General features: G+C 45.7%; 1 protein-coding gene across 1 annotated transcript; it reads left to right on the top strand.

The window, feature by feature from the left end:
* Positions 1-779: 779 nt before the first annotated feature.
* Positions 780-12,347, top strand: LOC307240071 (von Willebrand factor A domain-containing protein 7-like). The gene is made up of 16 exons (XM_080013667.1): positions 780-876; positions 2,395-2,600; positions 2,704-2,976; positions 3,095-3,188; positions 4,203-4,337; positions 4,766-4,952; positions 5,066-5,241; positions 5,441-5,553; positions 5,627-5,743; positions 5,873-6,067; positions 6,179-6,311; positions 7,100-7,246; positions 9,389-9,481; positions 10,052-10,320; positions 10,408-10,701; positions 11,693-12,347. The coding sequence occupies exons 2-16, from the start codon at positions 2,415-2,417 to the stop codon at positions 12,110-12,112; spliced, it is 2,832 nt and encodes a 943-aa protein (XP_079869793.1). The 5' UTR covers positions 780-876; positions 2,395-2,414; the 3' UTR covers positions 12,113-12,347.
* Positions 12,348-12,485: the final 138 nt, after the last annotated feature.

The raw sequence follows: 12,485 nt of genomic DNA, 5'->3' as shown, positions 1-12,485 counted from the left end.
CAGCTTCTAGGAGCTGTGGTCGGAAGGCAGTGGGTGCCTGTTGTGGCGGTAACCCAAGAACCCGTTGGTGGACACCAGCGGTGAAGGAAGTCGTCAAGCTGAAGAAGGAGGCCTCTCGGGCTTGGCTGGCCCAGGGGCCTCCCGAGGCAGCAGACACGTACCGGCAGGCTAGAAGGGTCAGAATTCTAGTACGTGGAATGATCAGCTTCTCCAGCCAGTGTCTGTGTAATGGGCACAGCGGGAGGAGAGACAGCCCCCTGCTGGTACCAGCTGCTTCCAGCGGTGGTTGCTGTGTCAAAACATTAACAAATATTAATATCGGAATCTACGTTTCTGCGAAGTTTGAGACATCCACCCTGCCTTGGATGTAAATTGTAAACTTGGAACTTGGCAAGTGGCACTCAGATTGAACACTGTCAATGTCCAACCGTGTGTGTGTGTGTGTGTGTGTGTGTGTGATTTATATATAAAAAGTGGAATTACTGCAAAAATGTTCATGTGAAAATGAATGAAAATGAATGAAAATAATTAAATAAACAAAAAAACAAACAAACAAACAAATAAATAAATAAAACACTTCACATGTATCATGCACAATCAGAGGCTGAGTGACTGCGGGAGATGGTGAGATGGATGCCCTTGTGTTGTTTGTCATAACATAACCGGTTGAACAAGTCCGGCTTCCCTGGAATAAATGTTGCGAAACCGTTAAGGGCGTAGTAGAATTCTGAGATCTGATTCCCCTCCCAGGCACATATGGGCTGCGCCCACAAGGAAAAGGAGCCGTCAACAAATAAAGGATGGAATACTGGACTTCCTCGCACTTTCTACCCAACAGACTGGAGAAATCCAGTTAGCTGCCTGACAGTAGCCCGCGTAAGTACTGACGTACAGCAATTCTTAGACGCTTAGTGACGCAACATCTTTTGTCTTATCACAATGTATGTTAACGCACTCTATTGGGTAGCGCCGCACCTGATTCCTCCTTGTTACTCTCATTATCTAAGCACTACACAGCAATACACTACATACCTGGTGTGGAAATTTCATCTTGTGGTCTGTCTAGCCGGGCGTAGGTGTACAAGTGTTAACACATAGGTAGCTGATTGTTCAACTGTCTGCCTAAATGCAGATGTTTTCGTTTATTCCGTTTTTTTAGTTGCACTAGCATTTTGCCGTCAGTCATATGAGTTCAAACGCATATAAAGAAAACATGAGGTCTTCTTGAGGACTCTTGGAATTTTTTAAAGGAGTTTTTATTATTATTATTTTTTTTATGTCCTAGTATGTTGGAGCTTGCATGGGTTTGATAACCACCGAAGCCTTTATTCACTCCAACACCTAGGTGCATAATCACACTTCACGCATATCACTAAGCAATGGTTTTTGGACGTCTTCCTCCCCAACCTGTCTTTGGAAGGCTTGAATGTCTACTTTGGTAGCGGTGGTATTGATGAGGCGTTGGAACAGTCCTCGGATACACGGGATACAGCAGCATCCACATAGCTCAAGCATTGAAGCTACTACGGTAATGGGTATGAATGCAGACAAAATCACATGTTTCCATTTGCCAAACATTTTTTCTAACCATCCTGAGAATGGGTCCTCAAACCCGGAGTTGTCCGCTAATTCATTGCTAACGTGGTCCACATTAATCGTCCTCAGCTACGACATAGCTGATCTCTTCCGTGGTATATATTTATTTTGCTTCCTCTGTCAGTTGTTTTTCATAAAGATGGTTAGCACACGGGAAAATTCTGCATGCATCCATCATCAGCGTCTTGGTTTCCCCTTTGCATACCGTGACAATGACCGCTTTGTTGCTAGTGTCCCCAGAACTACGTTTTACCCTTTGCGGGGGTGTGTTGGTGGAGTTGAGCTTTACTTCTACGATTCCGTGGGTGTGGTGGTGCCATAATGTAAGCGACACTATTATGAGGGTTATGACCGTGAGTATTCCAAACGTTCCCCTTACCCCGCACAGGCCGGGCTGGCGAAATGCGTGCCAGGGCCTTTGGTTATTCATTTTTGGTACTCTGCCAATGGAGTTTTTATCTCTGTAAGAGGTCTGGTTGGTGTTCTGGCTGGCGCACAATGGGTGAGGTGTTGCCAATTGTCTCTCTTTGACCCTTTGACTTTTACTGCGTGTGAGGTCGCTATGATTACCTCCCACGGGCCTGTCCACCTTGGATCACTCCACTGGCGTTTATGGACCTTGCAAATGTTGTATCATGTTGTCCCTTTTTGTAAAATTTTATTAAATATTATGTGTTATCTTAAAATATTGAAATATTGAGATGTTGCAGTGAATGTTTCAAAAACTTGAATTATGGATGGGAATATTGATTTTTCATTAATTCAAAGCTCTTTAAGCCATATATTTATCCTTTTTAGGCTGCAAAACCAGCTCAGGGATGAGGCCGTCTACAGGTTTGGCGGCTCTCTCTTTCTGGCTCCTGCAGATTGGGGCCTGCGGGTTTGGGATTTTACCTGGGAAGTCCTTGAATCACCTGGAGATAACCAATAGTGCGCTTCTGAACGCCACCGTCCAAGTGTGCCGCAGACTGGCTCTTTCCGTCGGGACGGATTTCACTTTCCCTGTAAGAATTCAAATTCTACAGTTTGTTTCTTTTGCAAGTGATTTGACTGTTTAAATGTGGGTTTTGATGTGCTGTGTGTATGTGTGTGGGTGGGCGCATGTAGCCACAACCTTTCACAGCCGAGGCCGTTGCCGTTGCCTGTTCGTCACCTAAATCGACCAAGCGCTTCCTCAAATCCATTAAGTCGATAAAGTGGAGGAACGTACGAGTCGACCTCCGACACGCCCTGAACGCCAGCTTTCATTTTGACGATGAGTTGTTTCTGCAAGGAAGGAAAATAATCACAACGGGGATTTCCGCCGTCAAGGTCAGCAACAAGCAAGGGAATTTTGAGGCGGCCAGGGAGAAACTGGGAGAAATTTGCCATCCCTTACAGGTACATATTGTTTTTTCCCTTAATTGTCAATCTGAGGGAACTGTACTCAGATGAAAAGATCATAAAGGTTTGGATTGAATCAAAGTACGTGACTGAAGATTGCTTTGCAAACTCGCAGGATTTTTACAGCCACAGTAACTGGGTGGAGATAGGAAACCAGCGCCCCAACCCTAATCTAATCCGATCAGATGTCAGCATCGGAAACATAGCAGGTGAGGAGACGAATCGGGTCTGTCTTTGTCTGTGCCGCTGACAAGCCAGCGCCAGTGACGCTAAAAGGCGACTCTTCGTGGTGCTGCTGTTATCGAACAACGTTGTGGAAACCGGGGCGGGGTGCTGTGATCTTACTCGGGCATGTGCAGGTGATATGGGCATCAGCCCCTATTAAAATCAGCACATTGATTCAAGCATGGCGTTCAATTTAAGAGGCTGGGTACACACTACAAGATAATAAAGCCGATTTTGAGCCCGACTCCCCCACGCTTCCTTCGACAATCGTGAGAAAGTCGCAATTTTGTTGATAGTTCTAAAAATGAGTTTGTTTTTTTTTTACCTCCCCTATCTGCTCAGAAGTCCGTCCTGTCCGCACAGATGGCGAATCGCAAGTATTAAAGGCCCTTAGCTATATACGATCCAATATAGTGTAGTGTGACCGGGAACAACGAGGATGGCCGAGGGCGCGGTCTGGTATTTGTAACATCGGATATTGGGAGCTAAGTTGACTGGAGTGGAACAAGTCATGAACACAACAGCAGCCATGGCCGCCAATGCCAACACTGTGCAGGATAAAGCTCAGGCCGCAACATATAACGTCCATTTTCATACCATCTCCACGACGTCATCCAGTTTTTTCTTATTCCCTTTTGGAATTTCTGTAATAATAATAGAGCGAAAATAGAATTTGTTTATTCTGAAGCCACGTTTGATCGCGCAGGATTTCCCTGTTCTGAGAGTCGGGACTCTCAGTTGATCTTGCGCAGACCCCATGCGGCTACGCAAGATTAGGAATAGGTTGATGTTTGTGCTGCCGTGTGGGCAAATCCTTGCTCCCCCCACAATATGGGAACAAAACTGTTGAATTCATAAAGATATGTGGTTTTGTGTGGGGTCTCTCATATTTCCAGTGTCTGTTAAGATTTGAGAAATCTTGTAGCGGGGGCCAGGCTTCAGTAGGGATTCTCTCCAGCCCTGGTGGAAACGCTCGCTTTGTAACTCCCGTTCTCCAGCGGTGACCAGGGCGACCTGTCGGAACTGTGATGGTGACGACTGCACCAACAACATCCTGCAGGACATCCTGCGGGAGAAGATACTGACATCGGGATATTTTGACGTTGTGCCCTTTTTATCGACCAAACCAGCTGGTAAGTTGTTATGTCGTCATTCTTTTGGGAGGCGGTTCAGGTTCAGTTGATTCATTTCATAAAAAGTATTGATTCAATTATGCAGACACACATGAGGAAAATACTATACGGCCCTTTACTAAAATAGCTCTACTTTGCTCGACCCATGCACTTCTTTGGAATCTTTGCTAGTGGTGTGCTTCACTTATTCATGTTTCCCTATCCTCATATTTTATCCAGGATTCTATTCCAACCCTGCTTGTACAGATTTTGGTTTATCTGTTCCGATAGCTGGCCATGCATGCTTTTGGGGAAGCCAAAACAACGTGTCTATGTCCTGTGGCAGTACCTGTACATTGTACATACTGTATGTCGGCAGCAATAACACAGAGAGTGCATGTTCCCAAAATGTGCGATTAATTGTTTATTCTCACAATGAATTTGAATAGGAAAATGCAGTCATGGAGGCTTGGTAGATCAGACAAGTGTCATAGAGCCAAAAGGTGGGATCAACAAGGACTCGCAGAGCTCCAGCCACGGCCACCTCCACACCGTGGCAGCCGGTCTGGCTATCGCTGCGACCGAACAACTGCTGGAGGACATTCGAGCGGCCGCTGGGGACACAGACTTCTTACAGTACGAAATCCAACCACTACCTTACTGCAACGCTTACTGGGATGACTACTTTTAAATTGCTCTCCATTTCTCTCTCCTTCATACACCGCCGCCCGTCCCCGTTCCCATGTCAGAATGTTGGGCATCAGCAAGGGCTCTGGCAAAGCTCTGTGCATTGTGATGGACACAACAGGAACCATGCGTGACGACATCGAGGCGGTGAAGACGGTGACTTTTGCCCTGGTGAACAGCAGAGTAGGAACGTCGGATGAGCCCTCGGTCTATATCCTCGTGCCTTTCAATGACCCAGGTAGGAGGGCGTGTTTGCCTTACATTCCAATCCACCTGCACGCCCACGGCTACAAGGCGAGCGATGGAAATGAACACAACAGAACCCATCAATATGGAAAGTTTGAATGTTGTACACTATGCTTGTCTTTATACTGTGTTCAGTCATCCGACTTGTAGATCGCAGTAAACGTCTTCTTCTCCACTCATTCTGACTCCAGGGTTGGGGCCACTGATCAGAACTACTGACTCAGCTCTCTTCAAGACTCAGATGAATGCTCTCACAGCAGAGGGGGGCGGAGATTTCCCCGAACCGAGTCTTTCGGCGCTTCAGGTTCCGTATCAGCAAAAACTTGTATTTGTGGGCCGAGTGGAAGCTTGCTTACAATACTTTTGTCCTCGTTCAGTTGGCTTTAACCGGAGCCCCTCCTGAGTCGGAGATTTTCCTCTTCACGGACGCGGTCGCCAAAGACGGCCACCTGAAAAGCACGGTGACCGCGCTGATCGAAAGGACCAAGACAGTGGTGAATACGGCCTGTGCCGCTCGTCCGGACCGCATGGAACATCCAGAATGAAGGCGACAGGATTTCCTGATTTCCATTCACCTCCTGTATATAATTGAACAAACATCTTTTGTTTCTGTTCCCGCTCAGATTAACTTCATGCTCACTGGCGTCTTGGGGCGCCGTCGCCGGAGACAGAGTGATGAAGACCAGATGACAGGGTCCGATGTCCAACTGTACCGGGACCTGGCGCAGGTTTCGGGAGGGCAGGCCATCGAGGTCTCCAAGAGTCAGCTGTTGGAGGCCACCAGCATCATAACAGAGTCCTCCTCCTTCTCCTCCCTGGTAAAAAAAAAACAAAACAAAAACCCAACAAACTTTGACCGGCAAGCTTTCAAGTACCAAAAGCGAAGAGTCGTAATAAATTGAAATTGTTGATTCTCTTCCTCCGCCCAGGTGACTCTTTTTCAGGCTGACAGGAGTCCAGGGAGGGCAGATGATTTCTCCTTCTTAGTGGATGAGTCGGTACAAAACCTCACTATTTATGTCACCGGACGGTCCCTGACATTCACCCTCATCAGTCCCTCAGGTCGGGAAAAAGGAAATATTTTCAATCTCTAACCTTCAGCCTGTAATTGAAGGGCTTGGGCCCTATCATACATACAAGAATGCTGTTTCTACACTGCATTTCTGCGTAAATGCATATGATCAATGGAGATTATGTATAATTTGTAAACTTCTAAACTTTGAGCACACGGTAACAAGATGGCAGCAGTTACTGTCTTCTCCACCTTACAAGGCTTTAATTTGAGTAGTGACAGCTTCTGACACACCAGGGCATGTAAACCTTCACTAAAGGAAGGGGCCGGAGATTTGAGATTTGGGGTGGGACACCAAGAAGGACTGGCTGCTGTGCTGTGCTACGTCACGTACATATGGGTTGTTTGGGTCCCCAAATTCTGACCCCAGCCCAATTGGACCCGGGACATTTACCCTGTGATCCGATGTGAGCCAACAATAAAAAATAAAAATAAATACCCGACCCGTTTTCCCCCAGATATTACAGAACAGACCTGATGCATGTCTGAGGCGATAATAAAAGGTGGACCCGAATCAGGTGCGGGTCCCTGGTCGGGGCCTCGGTTCTGGTGGACCTGTAAAGATGTTGTTCGTTGTTTGTTTTTCTCTATCTTCTTTTATAATGCACTGCAACTTAAATGACTGATAATGCCGAGTTATCAATCATTAAAGTAAATTATATATTTTGTTTTTTCTTTTTTGCTGCCTACCTACACTGAGAGCTCATGGCACGTACTGTTCTCAACATGATGATCAAATAAAATTTCACATTATCTATGGACATGTAACTGTTCACAGGTGCGTCTCTGAGCAGCACTGACAACACTGGATCATTAGGTACCATCCAGTCTGTGGGGAACTTCCAGACTTTGCGGCTGAACACACAAGTGGGGCGATGGGAGATGAGACTGGTGTCAAATAATCCATATTCACTGAAGGTCATAGGTATGTGACTCATATCTCAGTTTCAAGTATGTATAGTCCCTTACCACACTTACATTCCTGTAGGATTTGTAGGCTTACATTCGAATGATAGTTTGATGATTAGTTTCATCTACCAAAAACCCAGTGTCAAAAGGGTGAAATGAAAGCCTGCTGCACATCAAATCCATAATCGCATCCATCAGTGGGATTCCCACTTCTTGAAGCCGATGTGTTGGAAGCAGGAAAGCCACAAAAGCGTAAGGATCTGAGTGACTTGGACAAGGGCCAAATCCTGATGGCTCGACGACTGGGTCAGAGCATCTCCAAAACGACAGGTCTTGTGGGGTGTTCCCGATAAGAAGTGGTTAGTACCGGCGACAGGGTCATGGGCGCCAAAGGCTCATTGATGCGTGTGGGGAGTGAAGTCTAGCCCGTTGGATCCGCTTGCTGCGTATGGGGCTGGGTGTGCCCATGCTGACCCCTGTCCACCACCCAAAGTGCCTACAATGGGCATGTGAAGGTCAGAACTGGACCATGAAGCAATGGAAGAAGGTGTCCTGGTCTGAGGAATCAAGTTTTCTTCTACATCATGTGGATGGGCGGGTGCTTGTGCATCGTTTACCTGGGGAAGAGACGGCGCCAGGATTCATTATGGGAAGAAGGCAAGCCAGCGGAGGCAGTGTGATGCTCTGGGCAATGTTCTCTCGCAAAACCTTAAATCCTGGCACTCATGTGGATGTTGCTTTGACACGTACCACCTGCCTGAACATTGTTGCAGACCAAGTACACCCCTTCATGGTAACGGTATTCCCTGATGGCAGTGGCCTCTTTCAGCAGGATAATGCACCCTGCCACACTGCAAAATTTGTTTAGGAATGGTTTGAGGAACATGACAAAGAGTTCAAGCTGTTGACTTGGCCTCCAAATTCCCTAAATCTCAATCCGATGGAGCATCTGTGGGATGTGCTGGAACAGCAAGCCCGATCCATGGGGGCCCCACCTCGCGACTTCCAGGACTTAAAGGATCTGCTGCTAACGTCTTGGTGGCAGATACCACAGGACACCTTCAGAGGTCTTGTGGAGTCCATGCCTCCGCAGGTCAGAGCCGTTTTGGACCTGAGGGGGAGCGACACAATATTAGGCAGGTGGTTTTAATGTTGTGGCTGATCGGTTATATACGTATGTTATTTACATATTTGTATATTTACTGAGTTTTAAGCTCAGTTCCAATAATTTTTAATTTAATTTAATTTCAAATAATTTCACTCCCGGTCAGTTTGGTCTTGTTGTTTGTCGCATTCTGTGTGATGCAGGCTTGAGACGGAACGGAGATTGGGGATCTTCCCTGCAGGATCACAACAGGGGGCAACAGCAGATAACTCTGTGTGACAATAAGAACAGAAAAAATTGCCAACAGAGAGCCAATTGCACATATGAAAATAGCAGAAGTAGTAAAGTTCGTTGTGAATTATGAGCAGTGGCACAAAATGCATTTTGGCTTCCCTTTCAGTTTGAGAGGATTTCATTGGTTTGTATAATTTGTTTTAGCTTATGTCCTGCTATACAGTTTAATAGACTGGCGGCTATTTTTTAGTTCATGGCTACTTAATTGACTGTTTTTAGTTTGGCCAGTGCCATATTTGGTTGGATGGGTTGATGATACACACATTACAATTGAGTATAAATGACCAATTCAACATAGTGATGCTTGCTTGGGATGATAAATAAGGACACAATGAGAGATATCCAGAGTCAAGAACGCTAGAAAAGCATTACATATTAAACTAAAAGTGCTGTCATGGCCAACGTACTTCTAGTCCGTGAAGTTTTTACAGAATTGCGGGAATGTGATGACAGTTAAGAGTCCATTCAGATAGAAATCCATTCGCACAGAGGGGCGTAAGATCCAGTTTTGTTTCCAACCAAACGAGGCTGGATATTTGCAACCAGATAAAAGACAAACTAGCCTTACCCTGAAAGGACACTGAAAAACCACAGCTATGGCCAAAGGATTGATGGAAAAGTAATACGAAGCAGCTCTTTAAGGCACCAATCTTTGGATCTCCATTGACATTTATGGGGTGAAGATATAAAACAGAATGGTTCTTAATGCTGGAAGCTTTGTTGTGCATGCATTCTATTTGTTTGTCTGTTTGTTTTCAGGTCAGAGCAATATTGACTTCCTGTTTGACTTTGTGGAGACCTCTCGAGGCACCTTTACTGGATTTGACATTCTTGACAGCCGTCCTAGAGCTGGTAATGTTGCAGTGTCATGCCCTGAATCGCCCCAAACCCTCCTCTAAGCAATAATCCTCAATTTTTGCAAAGTACCTCAAAATCATTGTCAAATGATTTCAAAGGCCATATAATGGCTGCTACGCCTCCCCCTAGTCGGGAAAGACATTTTACATCCCGTCCCAATTTATCAGGGACAGCGTACTACCTTAAATCCAGCTTCTACTTAGTTAGAAATTAGTTGGTGTAGCTGATGTTTCTTTTATGAGCACAACTTTTTGGGGTTTTTATCAGTGAGTTTTTAGGCATTTCCTTTTGGACTAACAAGCCAGAACGAGATCCCTTTCATGTGAAACCCTTCACAATAGGCCCACACTCAAGCACAGGAGGTCGTTCACAAATCTAAGTGTGAGAGATTTCAATTGAAAATAAGTGACATTCTAAAATGAAAGTGCTTGGGCTGCGGTTTGGGGCAGAGAGATGTTGGTTTCTGAGCATGTGACAATGTCATATTCAAAAACGGTATATTGTTATGTATATGATGTACTTTTATGTTAGTCATTGGTTAATCCAAAGTTGTTTTGTTTAAAGGTGTGAATGGTAGCTTGATGTTGTCTATCACGGGCGGCGATACGGCCACAGTGACGGAGGTGGCGCTGGTGGACGTATCTGGTTCAGGAGAGGTTAACGCCACTGTGGAGTCACTGGGCGGAGGAGATTTCTTAGCTCAGTTCGACACAATCCCATCGGGCGAGTTTATGGTGAGAGTGAAGGGGACGAACACCATTTCCAGGGATTCGTCAAGCAACTTCCAAAGGCAGTCCCCTACGAGCCTGCGGGGCTCCAACCTGACTGTTATTGTGAGTATGTGAGGCTACAGCGGCGCACCTTTGAAAACATTCAACACTCGTGACAAATGACTCATTGTCCATTCTTTATTCATCCAGTCGGATTCAGAAAGTGTCTTCGTGCCGGGGTCGCCGTTCATAGTCCCCTTCATTGTGACGACCGGCGAGACGGACGGAAACTTCACCATACGGGCTACCAACGACAAGGGCTTCGATTCGACTTTCCCTACCAGCTTGTCCCTGCAACAGGGGGGCAGTGCCAACGGTACAGTGAGCCTCATAGCACCGCTCAACACCCCGTCAGGAAGCGAAGTCACCTTGACCATCGAGGCTGAGGCTCCGGGGGCCACGGACACCAACTACGTCGTGCTGCGGTTCTCCATCGTCAACATGGTTATTTTGTCTTTTCAAAAATGTTGCCACCTATCTTCTATCATTCTATCCATCTGTCGATATCCCACCCTACTCACTTTTACATCCCCTAGTATAAAAGAGCAAAGTTGTTGTGAATGTCCAAGGGGCAGTTTTGCAGACAGGGGTTAAATCTACTGTAAATCAGGGCTAAACTAATCCTACTTTAATTAAGCCCTTCTGAGACGTTGCTTAATATTAGATTTATTAGTTCTAGACTTGGTAGGTAGATTAAGGACTCGTCTGCGACTGTCAGAGGGTTGCTCCTATCTATAGTTGTATCTTGGTGCAGGTGTGGAAGATTTTCTCAACGCCTCCTCCGGAGCTTATAGGTTTGTTGGCTGAGACGGATGACTGCAGAGAGAAATAATTCAAAGTACTACTTCTTAAAGCTTTAAGTAAATTTAATAACAGCGGGGAACTTTGTCCAAGTGCATCCCGCAGGGCACACTGGAGAAGGAGAGTATTCATGGCATCACCGGGAGTACTGTATATAGGCTAAAGGTGTCCTTAGTCGGGTATTGTCTTACAAGGAATGCAAGGAATGCACATCTGCTCTAGTTTTGTGGAGATAGAGATAAGGGAGCCTGTTGCCTGGAAGCGCCTTGTACAAAGACTGAAGAGAGAGCGTATGAACAAAAACATTTATTGATTATATTGTATTAAACATATGAGTATTGGTTATATAAATGAGAGTAAATAAAAGATCAGTTGAAAATATATTCTTCACTGGTCTAAGTCCAGATAATCCATTTCCTCTGTTGTCAAGCTCCCCTTGGAGGTCCATTAATCCGAAGATAAACCTGCCTCTGGTCAGGTTTAATTTAATCCTTCACTTAGACCTAGATTAGCTCTAATCTTCCTTCTGGAAAACAGACTTTTCTAAACAAGACCAGGGCAAGTGTGAGACTATTTCAAACCGTCACTTACTTCTTTAAAAGTGTGATTAACAGTATTCTCTTTAACTGCGTAGGTGACTGACTTCACTCCGCCAGTGTGTCTACGGAACAGTTTACAGTCAAACTGCCCCGAAACGTGCCACCTGTCTACTTGGGCGCTCTCCGTCACCGTGACAGACGGCGCTGACGGGAGCAGCATCGGACGCGTCGGTCTTGAACGCGGCAACGGAACTCTAACCAGCACAGTGGTGACGGGCGCCGACGGCGTGAACGCGACCCTGGTGTCCTACAGCGCCTCCTGCTGTTCGCCCGAGATGGAACTGGTGGTTGTGGACGGGGTCGGCAACGTGGGCTCCTGTTTCTTCACCAGCAGAGACGCTTCCTCTGGTCGTCCGACGCCGGCCCCTGTATCTGAGGCGACCAAACCCAAATCCACACGGTCTGGCCTTCTGGGCCTCAGCATGATGATCCCGCTCTGCACAACCTGGAGATAGCGAGACTTCCAGCTCCAAAGATCCAAGGGCCCCGGTGATCTTTCCTCACTCACATTTCTTTTTTTTTTTTTTTTTTTGCTTGTGTGTTATGATGATGAAACTGTTACGATTCCAGTCTTTAGACCAGGGCTCTAAGCCCATTATGCTTGCATAGGCAAATATAAATGATGCGAGATGTGCAAACAAGTTGCTTTTGTTTTATTTATCTTCTATAATTGGAGGAGGCTGTGACATTTTCAGTAATGAACAAAAATATAGCAGATTCACATAGTTGTTGTATAGTTATATGGATACATTGCATATGTATGTGATTGTTTTTTAATTTAATAAATATATATAATAAATATATAGATATCTAATACAAATAAATTAA

The sequence above is a fragment of the Zeus faber genome, assembly GCF_960531495.2.
Source record: "Zeus faber genome assembly, chromosome: 14".
NCBI classification, from domain to species: domain Eukaryota; kingdom Metazoa; phylum Chordata; class Actinopteri; order Zeiformes; family Zeidae; genus Zeus; species Zeus faber.
This window is presented reverse-complemented; position numbering and strand designations above follow the sequence as displayed.

Coding starts and splice junctions, on each gene's coding strand:
- LOC307240071 (XM_080013667.1), top strand. CDS start 2,415: ATGAGGCCGTCTACAGGTTTGGCGGCTCTCTCTTTCTGGCTCCTGCAG. Junction 5,242..5,440: donor CGTGCCTTTCAATGACCCAG/GTAGGAGGGCGT, acceptor TTCTGACTCCAG/GGTTGGGGCCACTGATCAGA. Junction 10,321..10,407: donor GCTCCAACCTGACTGTTATT/GTGAGTATGTGA, acceptor TTATTCATCCAG/TCGGATTCAGAAAGTGTCTT.